Raw genomic sequence first — 18,530 nt, forward strand, 5'->3', positions numbered from 1 at the left:
CGTGTGATATGATGTCCTGAATAGACTTTCCAGCATGTCAAGTCGACTTTTTTCTATGAATGCCCATTCTTTAAAAAACAAAAAGATTGGTTTAGTGATAATTTAGAGGTTTGTATTTATTCTGTGAAAAAAAAATTAAAGCAGGGACATTTTGTTTAGAGCATGGACTTTAAAACAAAAAATAAATGTTCCAAATTGGACACAGACAGGGTGATTTGTTTCATAATCTGTTTCTGTCTCAGTTTTCGGCGTTATGATGAGAGCCTCTACCCTTAAAGCACTTGATTCATCGAACAGGCCCCTTCTTTTGAACAAGGTGTAAGAACTGAACTCTATGCATCTAATCGATAAAGATCTATGTAGATGAGTCATTTTTGAGCAGTCTTCTAATGTTTACATTGTGAATTCTTCTTCTTCTTCTTCTTATATCAGCACAAGTGTTTGTCTGATATGTTGTAAATGCTGTCTCTATTTTAATGGGCCAAATATCACAGCTGTCGTGGAGACTGAAGTTTGTCTGTACAGCTTTTCAGTGCGGAGGGAGGTAACAAGAGGCGTAGAGATGATTGTTGTTTGGCGTTGTAAATAGCTCGGATGTAACAAACACGTCAGAATATGTGAAGTGAAGTTTGCTGCTCTTTTTGTAGACTTGAATTTTGCTCTGGGTGACTGGGCAGTTTGGGATTATTATGTGTGTTTGGATGCCCAATCTGTATATGTAGCTATTATTGAAAGCTATAGGAAGGCCATGTACACACTGGAGATGAACAACAAGCAGTTGCACTAATCTGGTAACTTAATGTGCTTGAGTAAGAGCCTCGTAAAAACAGGGGTTGCCTCTGATTATGACACAGGCATGATGTGACTTTTGTTGACTTTACAAAGGAGGAGTACCACTTCTAATGAGCTAAATCTAAACGTGTGTGTTTCTCTTTCTCTGGTGTGTATACGGTCTTTTATTCTAAAGGGACATCTTCACAGTCTTTGATTACTTTATATAACAGATACAGAACTGTCACACCGCTGGTAATGCCACGAAAAAGAAAATCCTTCTTTATTGCTGTTGACAATGATACATTGGTGGAGGGAACTCCTGCTCCTCCTCCTCCAGAGGCTGAGTTTGCGTGTTGGTTGTAGTGGACTGGCATGTTGAATGCACATAGAGGTTAGGATGAGGATAAATGTAGAAGCACAATGAAAAGCACACAGACACAAAGTGGACAGACATGCATGATCTGTCTCGCCAACCAGGCCACGCAGACAGCCGCCTGCACAGCGACGCCGGCTCTGTACTTCCAGAAATGGTGCATGACAGGAACAATAAAACAAAAAGAAAAAAATGTATTGTGCCAGCACGCATAATTATTTGATGTGAACTGCCAATTGTTGTCTCCTTTTATTTTCATATTCTATTATTTTCTATTTTTCAAATGTTTGTGAATATATAAATATGTATTACTGATGATGTGTAGTGGTACAAAGTACTCGCATGAGAATTTTTTTATACACGAGATGTTTCTAATTTTTTGAGTTTTTTTTTATTCTGGTTGTTCTTATATTGGAGGTCGAGGTTACTGGGACTGCAGTCTCACTGTGTTTCTGCTTCCAATAAAATATGAAAAAAAAAGAAGAGAGAGAGCTTATTTATTCTTTTTTTTTTGTTTGTCAAACCTCATGGCTTGAGATATTGGCACAGTAGCAGCTCTCATACACAGGAACTAAACCCAAAAGGATTCAAGTGGTGATTTCAAAGGACTAAATTTAGTGGGTCAGAAGTTCACTTTGCTAAAACATTCATACACTTCCTCCAACGAGACACCGCTGGGCAACCTGTCCTTCAGGCCCTGCGCAGAAAGGAGATCTTGAGGGAGTCGGGGATGACTAACTGCTCAGCATGGAGGACTGGGGGAGGCGAGTAGGGAAATGTGACGGGAAACACTCTCCTCACATCCATCATGAGCTGTGGAAGCTGACCGTCAGGGCGGTCTTTGAGGAGACCCTGTAAGAGAAAAGACCCTGAATATGAGACACAATTCTGTAAACTGACAAAGCACTGACTCTGTCATGTGTCTGCTCAGTACCTGGACCACACGGAGGAAATTCAGGGAGACTCTTTCATCCAGGTCCCCGTGTGGGGTGTAGAGAGTCAGAATCTTCACAATCTGTTCAATGCATGCAAAACAAAAGAGTTTGATACAACTTAAACATATCTGAGTTATTTTGTGCAGATTATGTTGAAATAGACAGAGAGCCACCTGCTGGCTGGACAGAACAGTGCAGGTTTGAACCAGAGCCTCTGCGTCCGCCTCTGTCTTTTTGCCGGCCTGCAGCAGCTTCACTGCCTGGATGAGGGGCTCCAGTGTGGCCACAGCGCCCCCTGCCTGCAGACCCCGGCTCCGCAGCCAGTCCTCTAACAGGCTAACGTTATAGCTTTGTGAAAAGACACAACAGATGACCTTTTAATACACACATAAAAGAACAACGAACAATGAGATAAAGTTTTTAAGTTGGCTGTAGATGTACAACCAATCAAGGTTTTGCGTTTTGGTATCGCTTTATGTTAAGGTCCTGTAATAAGCATTAATAAGACCTTTGTAAGTATTTATAAGATGCTTATTGACATTATTATTTGTTTATAAGACTATGTAACTGCTTAATAAGTGTTTAATAAGGTCATTGTAAGGGTTAGGCCCCACAGGTAAGGTTTAGGCATGGGGCCCTGATTGGTTAGGTTTAGGGGAAGGGCTGGAGTAGGGTTCATGAGAGACAAAAGCAGAAGACAAAAAACAAAGAGGGTTAGGGTTAGGTTCCATATAGCTTATAGATTAAGTTGTCTTGTAGTAACTATTACAATGACCTTATTAAACACTTATTAAGCAGTTATATAGTCTTATAAACAAATAATGTTAATAAGCATCTTATAAGTACTTACAAAGGTCTTATTAATGCTCATTACAGGACCTTAATATAAAGCATTACCTGAGTTTTTTATGGTAATATGCATGTAGTTTAGGATGTGCATGGTATCATACAGTCATTCTTATATCTTATGGCTTTGATGCAAATAAATGAATAAGAAGTCAAATGAGAAATGTATAAGATTGTTATTCATGATGTAAAATTGGCCAAAAAAAATAAAGCATCTGTAAATACAATTTAATTTAAACCTAAATTGAATCAATAAGAATGTTTAAATTGTTTATAAACAGGTATTTTTGATTCAATTTAAATAACCTGAAGTTAAACTTGGATAATTTTTTTCACAGTCTGGAAAACTTTTTTGTATTTTAAATAAGTGCAACTAAATCTATGCTTTCCTCATATACGGTCTTAGTGTTGACATAGCTACCGTATCTGCATGCCACGGCTACAGCAGCAAATGTCCTTCCTCAGCAGGAGACTGTTGAGGGCGGTGGCAGAGATGAGGTAGGTGAGCTGGTGGAAAGCCTGCTCCATCAGAGGCAGGGGCAGAGCCTGATGGGTCAGAGCAGTGTGGAGAGCTCCCAGCTCCCGCAGCACGGATGCCATAGTGGGAGTGTCTCCCCCTACAGGTCTGGGGTCTGAACCTGCTCGCTTTCTGGAAGTTACAGACTTTACAGCTGACAAACCGGGGATGTTCTCACTCTCCAGCAGAGCAGGGACTAAGGGGAGGAGTAAAGGGTGATAGAGGTTAGACAAGAAGACTGGTAGAGGAGGAAGCATTTTTAAAAACATCTTTCTGTGTTACCTATCATGTTTTGTAGACGATTTTCAGTGATGGAGAGGAGCTGCTGATACGCCTGGATGCAGAGGTCACTCAGAGCACGGATCAAGTCGGACAGATCAGTGTTCAATGGGACCAGATCGTCTGAGTCAAGGGTCTGCAAATATATAAATTCATTCAGTCAGACATTTATAGATTATCACTTAATGGTAAGACCATATGCACAAGCAGGGGGTGCAAGGTGAATAAATCACAGCACCATGTTTTTTGATGTAGATAAAAATAAAAACTATCTCATCATCCTACCTGTTTTGGGGAGTGCTGAGTCAACAGGTCATGCAGCAGACTGGCATTTTTCAACCACAGAGCTGACATATCTACATCATTGCTGTGTTTCTGCAGGAAGGAAAGGTTGAAAAATGTTTTTGGGATGTCACTTGAAACTGTAATGTGTAAAAATTCAAGTTAAAATGTTTTTAAGGTTTAATACAGGTTGTGAAAGGGCTTTTTTTGTGGAACACGCACAAAGAACACAGCAGTTTCATTAAAAGAGTTTCAAAGTCAGACGTCGATGCCTCTGCAACATAACATCCCACCTGACATGAGGCGTTCTGCTTTAATGCATTCAACCTCAACCATATGGTACACCAAAGTAGACTGAAATATCAGGTTACCTTCAGAGCGGCCTTCATAGCTGTGACAGAGGTGCTGCAGAGCGAGCGGGCCTGAGTCTGATCTCCGCTGCAGTCTGCGTGACGAACACACAGGAAGAGCACTTTGGCAGGAAGGCCAGGAGGCAGAGACAGGGCGCTGTCAACACGGATGTCTGGAGCAAAGACAGAAAGAGCAGCGACGGCAAAGTGAAAACGGTCGTGTTTGTCTTTGGTCTAATGATTCATACTTAGAGACAAGGGATCAGAACTGTTGTGTCGTAGCTGAACAAAGCAGCTGAAGGATTCACTGACAAAAACAAGACTGCAACCCCCACATCCAAAGATAACCACAAAAACTTCCCCCTGTAATTTTATTGATTTACTGTAGATTATGGATTGATGATGGATGATTTTTATTTTTACCTCTGCCAAGGAGGTTATGATTTTGGGCGAGTTTGTCTGTTTGACTGTGAACAACATAACTCAAAAAGTCAGGAACGGATCTTGATGAATTTTTCAGGAAATCTTCAAAATGGGATAAGAAAGAAGTGATTAAATTTTGGAGGTGATCTGGATCACCATCTGGATCCAGGATTTAAAAAAAAAAATTCTTTATCATTGTGAGGTAGGGCCATTTTCACCATATGTGTATATAACTCCACGATAAATGGTCAGATTGCTTTGCAAAACAATAGAAGACAAGGTCACCATAATTTCTGACAGATGCAAAAGTACGATCCAGATCCTGGCAATATTCTGGACACTAAGATCCAGAATATGAAATATGTCCTGGGTCATCATACTTTTCAACACTGTCAGGTAACAAATTATCGTACAAATCTCCAACTAACACCAAATTGTAGCAGACAGTCTGCTGAAAGGGAGTATAACATTAAAGTAGGACTAAAGTGTTGGTGAAAATCACAATATGCTTTGCTGAGGTCTGTGCTCTCTGAGTGCTTTTCTAGTCCGATATTATTTATGAAAAAAAATAACCAGGGGGTTAATTTTTTTTTTTCCTCCTGAGACATAAGCTTTTGTCTGGTATGTATCTTTATTACGCCTTGCTAGTTGGGTTAAGTTAGACCAAACAAGTACTTAAATTAAATAAGCTTGGTATTTGCGTAGAAAGTAATTAGTTATTACTTATAATAAGTAAGTCATTAGTGTTATTGTACATAAATACACCATTTTCAATCAGAAAATTTTACCTTTCTTTATTTTTACATTGGGAGCTGCTGTAGAAGTGTTTTGCGGATATGCCCACTATATTGTTTTCACTGAAATGGGCGTAATGTTGTAATATCACCACAAGATATGACATACGACATATGCAGTGTCCCTAAATGTGGCTAATGGGTCAGAGTTTTAAAAAATGAAGTATCATAGGTCTTGGAAGCAGAAATGTTACGTGTTTTAGGAGAGAAAAACTAAAACATCATAACACCCAGACTAAAAAAAAAAAAACAGTGTGACTCGTTATTTAAGTTTGAGACAACAGAAATACATCAATTCTAAAAGGGACAAAGAAGGACTTAGTAGATGTTGAGCTCTGGGCATTAAAAACCTCCACACTTTCAATTTGGGGTTCTCTGGTGCATTTAAGGCAGACAGTGTAACTGAGTACAGCTGATAGGTATAAGTCTCACCTGTGATGAGGTTCTTGATGAGCTTGTTTTCATCTCTCTTCCTACACTCCAACAAACCGGTGACAGTCGCTGGTTTGGGTCGGGATGGAGTAGGAGAGGTCTCTGTGGTCAAAGCTGATGGAAGAACTTTGAAAAGCAGAAACACACAAAAGTGAAAAAGCAGCACAGGTAAAGAAAACTTAAGAGATTCAGGATAACTGGAGGGTTCCTGAATAACCAGCCAACTGAATGAGGAATGATTTTCAGTATTAACTTTCTCGCTTGGTGCATAACATGTTTTTTCCTCATGCTTTTATTAATATAATTTTTTTTTGTTACACTGATAAAAAATGTTCCTTCAACATTAGAGGATTATAAAATGACCAGAGAAAATGGAGCCTGACACTGTTATCTGATGTGATCTCACCTTGTGCGAGGAATCTTCTGAGTGAGACTGTGCTTCTCAACTCCTTCAGCTCTCTCCTCAGCCTGACACACTCATGCTCTCTGGCCTCGAGTAGTTCCTCCAGATCCTTAAAACACAAACACTTACATGCTGGATTTTTTTGTCGTCAACAGAACTCAACCAAGCAGACTTTGAGAAGAACAGCTCAGGTTCTCCAGAAGGTGAGCTGACCTGCAGCTGGATTTTGTTTAAACTTTGACAGTTAAGTGACAGCATCTGAAGAGGTGTTGAATGATGGGTAAGAGGTTTACCCTTAAGGCCACTTTTTGGGGTCTCAGCTAAAAAAAAAATGACACATCCAAACTGAAAAGCGTATATCTCTGCATCTGAAGGTCTATTTAAATCATCCTGGAGTTATACCAAAGGAAATACGCCTGTGAGGTGTCAGTATTGGTTTTTTTGTCACTGAGAGAGTTTGTTTGTCTGTTTGTTTGATTGTTTGTGGACCACATAACTCAAAAAGTATCAAACAGATCTTGGTGAAATTTTAAGTAAAACTTTAAAATGGAATAAGGAAAAAGTGATTAAATTTTGGAGGTAATCTGGATCATCATGATCCGGGATTGTTTTAAAGGAGTCTTTATCATTGTGAGATAGGGCTGTTTTCACCACATGTGTATATAACTCCACCGTAAACGGTTGGATTGCTTTGCAAAACAATACAAGACAAGACAAGGTCACCATAATTCCTGACAGATGTAGCCTCCTGCCAATATTCTGGATGCTAAGATCAGGAATATGAAATATGAACTGGGTCATCATCATTTTTAACACTGTCAGGAAACAAATTATCGTACAAACCTGCAACTAACACCAAATTGTAGCAGACAGTCTGCTGAAAGGGAGGATAACATTAAAGTAGGACTAAAGTGTTGTGTGACAATCACAGTTTGTTTGGTGGAGGTCTGCGCTCTCTGAGTGCTTTTCTAGTTTATATTTGCACCCTTTTTCAACACAAATCTTCATGCACCACTTGTTTTCTCCTCAGTGAGTCAGTACCTGTCTCCCTGCACTGGAGGGAGAAGCTGAGATCGCCTGGCTGAGCTGCTTCCTCAGAGCCTCCAGATCCCCCTCCCACTTACTGCGCTCACCACGCAGCTGGCTCTCCAGAAACCTGACACAGACAGTAAAGTTAATCCACCAAACAGAAAATCAGAACAAGCAGGCTAATGCACATAAGAAGCATTCAAGTACTGGACTGACTTGTTGGCCACTCGTACTGCATCATAAGCATGAGCCAGGTCTTCTCCTTTCATCTTCACTGCCGGGTCTTTGGCAACGTCCATCCTCTCCATCAGCTGGTCCTGTCAGTGCAAACAAGAACACAGTGTGGCATGTTAATGCTCATTCACATGAAATCATGTTGGAAGTTGGAAGAGAATCAAAGCTACAGACGAAATGAGCACAACTACTCTTAAAATCTTCTCTAACCATTGGTGTTTCAAAACTCCACATCGAGAGTTTCCTCTCCGAGGGGGGAGACGTCACGCTGACCTTGCGGACCATCTCTGGAGACGGGAAGGCAGATGGGAAGGGTGACAGGGAGAGTGGGGTGAGAGACTGGGGTGACAGCAGAGTGGGAGTAGGGGAGGGGGAGAGAGGCTCCAAGCTCAGGCTCTGTGTAGAGTCTGTCCTTCTGTGGCCTTTGGTGCGCTGTCGAGAGGAGAACAAACAGTCTCAGCAGCTAAAAGGATCTTCAAAGGGGAACTTTTTGTGTGTGTGTGTGTGTGTGTGTGTGTGTGTGTGTGTGTGTGTGTGTGTGTGTGTGTGTGTGTGTGTGTGTGTGTGTGTGTGTGTGTGTGTGTGTGTGTGTGTGTGTGTGTGTGTGTGTTCTGACAGACCTCAGTGAGCAGACTCATCTCCCTCAGGTTGTCGTATCTCTGCTCCAGTCTGGTGAACTCTCTGAGGAGACCCTGGTACTTTCTCCTCTCCTCATCCAGCTCTGCCCTTAGAGCGACACATGCCTGTGACACAGCCTGCTGCACACACTCTGCTCACAGGTAAGAGAAACAGAAAGGTAAACACAAGAAAACAGAGATAAAAACTACATGTACAGGAAGGCAGACTGGGATGCTGCAACCTGAGTTTCTACCTTCTTGCGTTTTTTCTTGTTCGACCAGGCGAGCAGAGAGCTCCTCTTTTTCTTTGCAAAAGCTGTCTTTTTCTCTCTGCAGGGCTTCCAGCTCCTTAAACAAAATGCAAAGATTGGTTTGACTCCAAATAAAAAGGCAAACAAAGTTAGAAAGTGTTCGGCTATATCTTTGAGTTTAAGACCAACTTGTGTGATTTGAAGGATCTCTTGAGCAGCTTTCTCCTCCGCTCTCCTCCTTTCTTCCACCTCCTTCTCAGTGATCACAGGACTGGACTGAGACTTTTCCTGCTTTTGACTCTCAAGTTTCTGTATCATCACTCTCAGAGCTTCTAGTTCAGCACGGCTAACCTCTCGCTCTGCGTGCAGTTTCTCCTTCAAAGCAGCTCTCTTTCGAGCCTGGACACAAATAAACAAACATGACTCTATCACAAGATCCACAAGCATTCTGGGTTCAGGGTCACATCACAGGATCAAATCACCTTCACCCACCTCCCGATCTGCTTTCATCTGCAGCTGCATCAGTTTGACTTCCATGCCCTTGTTGAGCTCCCTGTACCTCTCCACAGAGCGCGCCTCAGTCTTTAGTTTCATCAACTCTCTCCTTGCAGCTCTGCGACGCACACAGCACTGCATGAGCACCACTGCTGCATGCACTCGCCTGTATGCTTTCCTCGCCAACCAGCCACGAACAGTGGCCTGGAGCAGGACGGCTGCCCGTTCAACCAACAACTGAGAAGGGAAGTTAGGATTTAAAGTTTCTGGAGAAACAGAAGAGCAACTGCAGATTGTTAAAGCCATAATTAGAAAAACTGACCTGTCTGCATCTGCGACGTGCCTGTGTGCCTCTGGTGAAGGCCTGGATGGTGATGGTGGCATGCCGGATCATGAGGAACAGCTGTCTGACCACTACCATGCGATATGTCTTCTGAATCAATATGGCAGCCTTTGTGTAGCGCAAGGTCAGCACCAGTCTGCAGAAAAGCGCAACATTTAGAGCATATGTTGAGTTTCCTTCCTACTTTCCACATCAACAAATCTATTTCAACCCTCACCGTCTGGCCAGAGCTCCTCTGCTGTATCTCTGTATAGTGACAATTGCCCAGCAGATCCTGGTGTATCTAATCTTTGCCAGCCATCCTCTGACCCAGCTCTGGATGATCACAGCAGCAACTCGCAGCCTCTCAGATCTCAGCCTCTCCAGCAGGGCCACCTGACCGGCCCGGAAAAACACTTTGGTCTTCCCAAAGCAGTACTGGTCCTGGTCTGGGATCAGCTCAGGCAAAGCCTGTCTGCATGAGGCCTGGGCCTGATCCTGGCTCTGAGGACCTGGAATGAGGAGACGGTACCGGCTGAAGAACTCCTCATACGTCCATCTGGGATCAAAGATGAACAGAAAGCTTTCAGTGGACGTCTTGAACTGTGGATCTCTTCATGTCTTTGCTTCTACTTTGATCATTTTTTGCACCCTAACACTTTTTGAATCATGAAGATTTTTTTAGAGATCCTTTCCACCTACTTACCAACGTTTCCCTACCTTTTCCCAGTCTGCATGTTGACCTACTTGCAGACCAGAATACATAAATATCTATGTAGATACACAACTACCTACCTACCCCTCAAACCACCTTCCTTCTACATATTTTGTTACTTATACACTTGAAATCACAAATAAGCCTAAAAGAATGCATCTTCAAGTCCCCTCTCCTGTGACCTTACGTGTTAAAATAAAAGCATCCAGGAGGAAATGAGGAGTGTTTCTGAAGAGCTCAGTACCTGGATGGATAACCCGCAGCACTGATGCGAATCGTCTCCAGCACCCCACAGGCCCTCAGCTGCTGAACCGTCCTCCTGGGGTCAAACCTGACAAAGCAAGGCTGTTAGATTGTTCAGAGCAACGACAAATAAAAAATGTGTAGAATATAGCTTCAAACTTGAACCCAACAGGTACACACATAAACGGTTCTTTGAGATCATTGGGCTTTATACAGCGGACGTAGTGAGGGGTGGTGCTGTTCAGTGTGTCCATCAGCATCTGCAAAGACTGACGGAACTGACCCACACCAAAACAAAGGCAGAGCCATGAATATAAAACAAAGTGCTTAAAGACAGACTGTAAACACAATTCACAAGACATAGAGATGCTGTAAGTAGGGATGGGAATCGAAAACTGGTTCCTGTAGAGAATAGATAAGAAATGTTTCAATCCATCAATATCGGTAGCCTTTGTGCTTAACGATTCCCTTATCAATTCTTTACATTGTGCCGGAGCCGCTGGGCCTTACGTCGACAAGTCTGCTGCAACTATCTTAGCTTAGCAGTTAGATAACGTTTCCCAAGAAAACTCTGATTCAGGATTTTCAGCTTGAAGTTTTACTGAAGAACTGACTTCATAAAGAAATGTACATTACTCTCTCTCTCAGGAGATTCATATTCAGTACATTCGAAATGGTATAAATCACCTTATTTACCAAAATAACAAAATAGCTCAAGCTTGAAGCTAACGTATATGGGAAACTGCACTGATATGCTAGCAGTTAGCATGCATCAGTATAACTTCAGCTTCAGAATAAAATTTCAACTTTCATCACAGAAACATATCACATCAACTCTTTGTAAAAAATACTGAGAACTTAAAATGTCAAGAGCTAACAGGCAATTGAAAGGCTCATGGCTGACTTCATATCTACAGAAAGCTTCCAAACAACTTAAACCATTGCTATAACCACTTTGAGACACTAGATGGCCTACTTGAATTATCAATATATTACAACACAGTACATTAACTTCACGTTGTGTGTGATTTTTACCTGTTTCTGAATAATTATGCCCAGAAATATCCAGACTCTGGGACCAATGACATCTAATTCACTTACTGTATAAACTCAATGTTGTGTCAAATGTTGTTGACACAGAAAACCTGTAAAGCTACTTTTTGTACCGAGAAAATTCGCAACAGGAATTGATACGGGAATCGATAAAGAATCAGATCGATAAGCAGAACCGATAAGGGCATCAGTATTGACAAAATCTCATCAATTCCCATCCCTAGCTGTAAGAGCAGCTCACCTGGAAGCCCACTGTGAGTTTGTGCTCTCTGGTGGATCTTTTTCCAGGGCGAACGCTTCCATTGGCCACAGAAGACACATTTCCCTGCTGCTGAAACAACTCAGCCACCAGCTCAGACTAAGACACACATGGTCACACACAATTGTACACAAGTTACCCTTTTATAAATAGGGAATAAAACAGACTTTTGAAAGGTAACACATCTACCTGACTGGCTTTCAGAATATTTATGAGCTCCTCAAATACTGTGTCTCGATTCTTGTCCAGAAAGCCGTCACACTCGTATTGCACCTGATGGACAAAAAGAATGAACAGACAACAGAAAACTTTGAAATGCTTAATTGAACCATACAAAATTTTTAATTTACAATCCATTAAGGCTCATTTATGTGAAGAAAAGTTATTTTGTCAAAGTTGCTCTACTTTATTCTCTTATCAGGGTGATGACTCACCATGTCTGCAAAGTGTATAATAATGAAGGCGCTGTTGGACATGCGAGGTTTCCTGAATTGGGGGTGAGGCTTGCTGGTGAGGTGTTGATCATACAGCTTTCTGACCCAGCTCTCATCTGAACCTTTGGGCATCTGGAAAAAAAACAGACGATGACACAGAACTGTATTGTGTTTGTGTGTGTTTGTGTTTGTGTGTGTGAGAGACTTAAAGAAAGACAAAGATAACAGTCAGGACAAAGATAAACAAAAATGAGACATATGAGGGCATGACTGACCCTGCACTCCTCATCCAGCAGATCAAACAGACCCAGTTGTCCCTCAATGAGGTTGATGCACTGCTGATTGTCGCTGAACTCAATCCTGCTCCACGCTAACTCCTCACGGATGTACTCTTCCTGCTCCAAGTGGAACACATGCTGTGAGGAAACATTAAAAAAAAATACCTCACACACAGACCGATGCATTTTAAACCCATCGCAACACTTTGAACAGAAGGAGGCATTTGAAGAGTGTATCCTGAGGATTACACTGCAAGAAAAGATCAACACCGGGATGGCGAGGTGTCTATAAAGAACAGATGATCACACTAAGAGGCTCTCTGTGTTCACCTGACTTTATTCACTGAAATTTTGGAGGTCTGTGTTTTGGCTTATCTCTCAGATCACTTCATCCTAAGCTGTGCATACTTGGTTTGTTTCCTGATGACTGGACTCTTTCTTTTCTGTGTTTATTAAAGGTGAGGTGTTCAGTTGTGCTCTATTGGAAAAACGACCGTTATCCCTCTCTTGTCCGCTGCTTAAAAGAGTAATTATTGATAAGTCTGGCTCTAGAAAAACTTACAGTTAGGACAAAGGTTTCAAAATTTGGAACAATTTGTGAGGTTTTTCTTTTTTTGGAATTTGTTAAAAATGCAAACTTAAAGTACTGAAAGCATGAGGTACAGATGCAGGATATTTAAAAAGGTAAACTGTTGTTTCAAGAAAGTGCAAGAAACATATCTTGGATGTGACTGTTAAGGTTTATCATTTCATTTTTTTATTGATCTATTTACTTTTCATTTGAATAGTTGTAGAAATTACATTTATTATTCTTGTGTTATCAATATACTGCCTCTTGTTCTGTTTTGGGGGTTTGTTTTCTGTCATATTTTTGTAACACGCATATGAATGTTGTACATTATCTGATAAATGTGAAATTCAATAACAATATGTTTTGAAAACAAAACAATAAATTAAAACAAGATGAGCCCAATACTAAGAGGAAACAAATTATCACTTATTGTGTTAACACTCAGTTAAAGCTCCTGTGAGGAACTTTCAGGGTGTGTTGAATTTGACATGACCACAGTGACAAAACACTTCCTGTTGTCACTTCACTGATATTGTCCTGTACATCTCTAACAAAAGGTTTCAGTCGCTGTGTCTGATAACAGTGAAAATGCTGAACACAGCCCCACTCAGTAGTGTCACTGGGGTATGTAGAAATACTCAAACTTAAACTAATGAATGGATCTTGACGAAATTTTCATGAAATCTGGTTTGTTTGTTTGTTTGTTTGTCTATAAACCACACAACTCAAAAAGTACTAAACAAATCTTGATGAAATTTTCAGGAAATGTCCAAAATGGGATAAGGAAGATGTGATTAAATTTTGGAGGTGATCTGGATCACCGTCTGGATCCAGGACTTTTTTTAAGGATTCTTTATCATTGTGAGATAGGGCCGCTTTCACCATATATGTATATAACTCCACGACAAAAGGTCAGATTGCTTTGCAAAACAATACCTCTGTCAATCCACCACTGTCAGGTAACAAATTATTGTAAAAAAAAAAAAAAAAACTTCCAACTAACACCAAATTGTAGCAGACAGTCTGCTGAAAGGGAGTCTAACATTGAAGTAGGACCAAAGTGTTGCTTGACAATCACAGTATACTTGGCAGAGGTCTGTGCTCTCTGAGTCCTTTTCTAGTTTCTGATGGTTTTGTTTGCCTCTGTGGGTCACACTTATGTATCAGTATCATGAGCAGTTTATTTCATAATCGATGAAAACACAAAACAAAAACATGAGGGGACAGACACGACTGCATTTCACATGGCTTACCCTGTTGAACTGCTGTTGAAGTTTTTCGTTTGCATAATTTATACAAAACTGCTCAAAACTGTTGCGATCAAAAGTCTCAAACCTGAACACAGAAGGAAGACATGTTGTAGCAACCCACTTCAGACTGTTGGATCAATAATTTCAGTAGGATTACAACATTTTAAGCAAGTCCAGTCACTCACCCATAGATGTCCAGCACACCTATGAAGGACTTGGTCTTCCCCCCCTGAGTGCGCAGAGCGGCGTTGAGCCTCTGGACGGTCCATGTAAATAGCTGTCCATAGATGTGTTTGGCTAGTGCATCTCTGGCCTCTAACGCCTGCTGACCAGCCATAGGTTTGACCAGCAACTCACCCCCTACTGCTAGTCTGCGGTGGCACAGCCAGTGTGCCATCTGTGGTCCCTCCACACCCAACAGCTTGGAGAAGACAGCCAGAGAGCGGTCATCTGCCTAAAGAAAGCAAAATCTTAGATAAACCTGCTGAGCAAAGACAAGTTAAAATCAAAGTTTGAAAATTAAATCAAAGTTTATAGTCACATCAATGTAACTCCTGTCTGCACTTCTTCCACTGGCTTGGATGTTGACATTTCCCAGGTGCAGAACAGCTGACAGGATCCTGAAGAGCTCCATCTGCTGGTCAGGCTGCACACCTGCAATTTGAACAAACAAGAGCACTTCTTACTCAGCAAGGATTTGATACAGTTTGATAACAATCCTCCCTGTTAGTGCAAAAACTCTACCCAGAATGGTGAAAGCATTGCGAGTGCGCTCCAGGTCCGCCACATCATCAGTTCCAGGAATCTGCATCTCTCCTCCTTGACTGGTGTAACGAAAATGTTCAGGAGCATCTGAAGGAAAAGGTAAAACTCAGAGTGCATTCAGCATCACAACACACATGAAGTGTGTGAGGACAAAGAGTGGACAAGCAGGGAGATGAAGTCTCACTTAATTTAAGAGCTCGCATTTCAGGCAGCTCTCTGGAGGCACACAGCTGGTAGAAGATGTGGTAGTTCCTCTCTGCTGATGCCTTACAGTCACATAAGAAATAACAAATTAACTTTCTCTGAAATGTTGAAAAGGTATCATCAACTATCTTAGACTCACTTGGAAGACAACTCTCGACTTCTCCAGTAAGTACGTCCTCATGTTTGCTGCAATGATGTCCCCTTTCCTGCCAAAGCCAATCTCAATGTACTTCCCAAAACGGCTACTGTTGTCGTTCCGAGTGGTTTTAGCATTCCCAATAGACTGTAGATAACAGCAATGTGACAGTTTTCTCATCAGTGAACAAGATGATTGATTAAGAAAATTGTTTTTAAATTCTTAACAGAAGCATGTTAAAATAGCTCTTACCTCCATTATTGGGTTGGAGGCCAGAACACGATCCTCCACACTGGTCTGTTGTGCTGCTCCTCCAACCACAGCAAAGTATCTCATGGTGAACTTAGCTGAGACTGTTTTCCCTGAGCCAGACTCTCCACTGATGATGATGGACTGATTTTTCTCCTCTCTGCTCACACAGACGGACAGCATTTCTGTCCCACTCCAGCTGGAGGAGGTCATGGGAAATGTTTTAACTTATCATTGTTGGACAGCTCACCTGGTCATGGTGCGGTAGGCTTCCTCAGCCACAGAGAAGATGTGAGGCTCCATGTCTCCAGTGTCCTGACCACTGTAGGCATAGATCACCTCCTCTCCATATATGGGGAGCTGGTCATAGGGATTAATGGCCACTAACACGATACCTAGAGGCAGGAAAGGGGATCATATTAGCAGAAGGACTGGGAAGTGACAAGACTTTCATTTTATACTGCATAGGGAATTCACATACAGCATCCTTAGCTACATCAAAGTTTGACATTTATCATCTAACGGGCACAGATTAATCATTTTGAAGTGAGTAAGCATTTGAGGCTTCAACCCTTTTATGGTCAAGCACATATAGATATTTATGAAAATTACTTAATTGATATTTTCTAATATATCCAGGCTATAATGATACACTTCAATGATTTTTTTTCCCTAAATCTAATCTTTATTTTCAATTTTGCACTCTGTATCCCCTCTGTATTTAAACTTTTAAAACGTTTAAAACAACTCTTTAGCTTCCCTTAAGATCAAGTACACAACTTTTGGGGGAAAAAAAAGTTGGAAAAAACAAAACAACAGATAATGATTATGTCTTGAGGGGTGGAAACAGGTTTATGCAATAAGTCTCTACCATACTAAGGAATAAGTACTGAATTAGGTACTTTCTTATATGCAAGGACAGAATTCTGTCAAAAGATATGTTCACTGATTCATGAAAAATTTATATTTTTACCACATACATACAAAAAATAGAGAAAATTGGTACAATTGAGTATCAATACTGATTGCCAGGTACCAGAAATTGAACAAGTATTGTTTTGTATGTGAAAAGGTACCAATCCCCAACTATACCATACTATACTATACTATACTACACTATATGCATACATACATACATATATATATGTATCACACATTCGGTGAATTTATCAGAAATAAACATTTCATCATCAAATAAAGAGTAAACAATATTTTACAGCTTTATGTTATTGAGTATCCATGGAGTATAGTCCTCAAAACACATTTATATCTTTGATCGAGTTGTCCCATTTTATACCCCTGTCTGGGCGATGTATCCCCCAGGATAAAGATGTTCAACACCTGATTATCAAAGCTGTGTAGATATAAATCATTATCTCTAAAAACATGCTTAAGGAACAATATTATATCAAAGCAAGTCCTGCCATAATATAGTTTACATGAAAATTTTCAGGACTCACCTCATGGCCAGTGTCTTTGTCCTTGTAAGCTGTCATTTTGGAATTTGATAGAACTTTATCAATATAATTTTGGATGCTGGCATGAAGTCGCATGACCTAGTAATTGGCCCATCCCCCCTTAAGTTTTTACTAAAATGAATCCCTACCCCACAGCCTGCCAGATGTCTATCTCCCTGAATACAAAAAAACATTTAAGGGTTTTAAGATAAAAACTTGGTCAAGAGTCACATCGTCTCAAGATCACAACTACTTTAGCAGAAAGGTGGTTGCCTCTGGTTTAAACTTTGCCCTACAATAATAAAGGTCTAATTATGAGCTGTTGTACTAACAGAAGCTCACAGTAGCCGCCTGTCTCCAGCTGCTTGCAGAAAGAATTACTTCTGCCACAGTAAATCTGCTTAGGCCTGTTCACTGCTCACCACAGTATGTGTAGATGCTGCTGTAGTCCAGGAATCGAAGCCGCAGGTTGTGCAACACCGCAGGTTCATGGAGGAAGCTAAGAGCTGTGAGATCATTTTCTCCCTCCAGGATGTCAGGGTTCCCCAACGGTGGAAGATCTGAGGTAGACTCAACAGGGACTTGGACCTCCTAACAAAGGGGACAGAAGCGAGGAGTTCTTGTGTCTGGAAAAGTGCTGGGAGGTGTTTAAGGACGATAAAAGTATAATATGTACTGAGGAATCCAGATTTGGACTCCAGATTTATTCTGTGCATGTCCCACCTGTCCATTTGGGAGCTGTAGAAGTAGATGTTTCTCTCCAGGGTGATAGTCTCTGAGAATCTGGGCTGACACCCAGACTGCATCAGGGTCAGGAATCCAAACGCTGGCGCCCTGACAGAGGGAGAGACAGTTTTAGCTACATGTAAAACTGAGTGAGCACACTATACATACACGAAAAGAATGTGAAGCAGAGAAATATAGATTTTCATTTTCTGTTCTGACTCAGTTTAGGTACATAAAACACTTCCTGGCCTCACCCAGACAAGATATTTGTCAGTCATCAGCATAAAAGCCTCCTAAACTGTGTTAACAATTAACACCGGTCATCCTTCTCCACATTACCTGCAAGGATTAGTCATTTTTTAGTTTGAACAGATCTGATCCACTTTTTAAGATAACAAAGTTTTAATCTGCTCTTCATCAAAAATATTTTACTGGCACTGTATGTTTGGTAGATGATTTCAAAACATTGTTGCTTCATGATTATACACAAAAATGAGTTTTAAAAAAATCATGACAGGCACTAAAGTAGACTGTATGAAACATTCTTCGGTTCAGAATGACCAACATCTACCAGACATTTCCTTTAAACAGAACAGTGCTGCCACTTTCTATCACTGGTTTTCTCACATTAAATCACTGCTTTCCTCTGAGGTTCAGCAGCAACATTAGGGTTTTTATACATGCTGGTGCAGCTTAAGTTGAAAGGGTACACCTCTATGATAAAGTATTTATAAAGTCAGTCCTACCTTACTGTAAAGCTCCAGTGAAGACATCCCAAACGCTTTAAAGCACGTTTTGAGACATCACTGAGGATCAGACAAAAGGAGGAACATG

General features: G+C 41.0%; 1 protein-coding gene across 1 annotated transcript; it reads right to left on the bottom strand.

Annotated features, from left to right (window-relative positions):
* Positions 1-1,591: 1,591 nt before the first annotated feature.
* LOC141788663 (unconventional myosin-Va) lies at positions 1,592-18,469 on the bottom strand. The gene is made up of 35 exons (XM_074667634.1): positions 18,443-18,469; positions 17,694-17,804; positions 17,393-17,561; positions 15,764-15,908; positions 15,517-15,673; positions 15,268-15,411; positions 15,109-15,190; positions 14,904-15,011; positions 14,701-14,813; positions 14,345-14,613; positions 14,163-14,244; positions 12,336-12,476; positions 12,061-12,192; positions 11,816-11,899; positions 11,609-11,725; positions 10,495-10,592; positions 10,316-10,402; positions 9,595-9,915; positions 9,357-9,513; positions 9,032-9,271; positions 8,729-8,938; positions 8,543-8,636; positions 8,292-8,440; positions 7,882-8,103; positions 7,654-7,754; positions 7,450-7,564; positions 6,412-6,517; positions 6,006-6,131; positions 4,378-4,529; positions 4,010-4,099; positions 3,728-3,860; positions 3,350-3,641; positions 2,256-2,430; positions 2,082-2,162; positions 1,592-1,999 (listed from the first exon to the last, which is right to left on the bottom strand). The coding sequence occupies exons 1-35, from the start codon at positions 18,467-18,469 to the stop codon at positions 1,838-1,840; spliced, it is 4,992 nt and encodes a 1,663-aa protein (XP_074523735.1). The 3' UTR covers positions 1,592-1,837.
* Between the last annotated feature and the right edge of the window lie 61 nt (positions 18,470-18,530).

The sequence above is a fragment of the Halichoeres trimaculatus genome, unplaced genomic scaffold, assembly GCF_033239565.1.
Source record: "Halichoeres trimaculatus isolate MK-OKI-2021-1 unplaced genomic scaffold, fHalTri1.1 fHalTri1_scaffold_4, whole genome shotgun sequence".
Taxonomy (NCBI): Eukaryota; Metazoa; Chordata; class Actinopteri; order Labriformes; family Labridae; genus Halichoeres; species Halichoeres trimaculatus.

What these genes read in the sequence shown, in the direction of transcription:
- LOC141788663 (XM_074667634.1), bottom strand. Translation starts at nt 18,469, where the DNA reads ATGTCTTCACTGGAGCTTTACAGTAAG. An exon ending in TTCAACAGCAGTTCAACAGG is followed by an intron (nt 12,477 to 14,162) that starts GTAAGCCATGTG and finishes GTTTCCTCACAG; the next exon opens with CATGTGTTCCACTTGGAGCA. An exon ending in CTGTTCTGTCCAGCCAGCAG is followed by an intron (nt 2,163 to 2,255) that starts GTGGCTCTCTGT and finishes TGCATTGAACAG; the next exon opens with ATTGTGAAGATTCTGACTCT.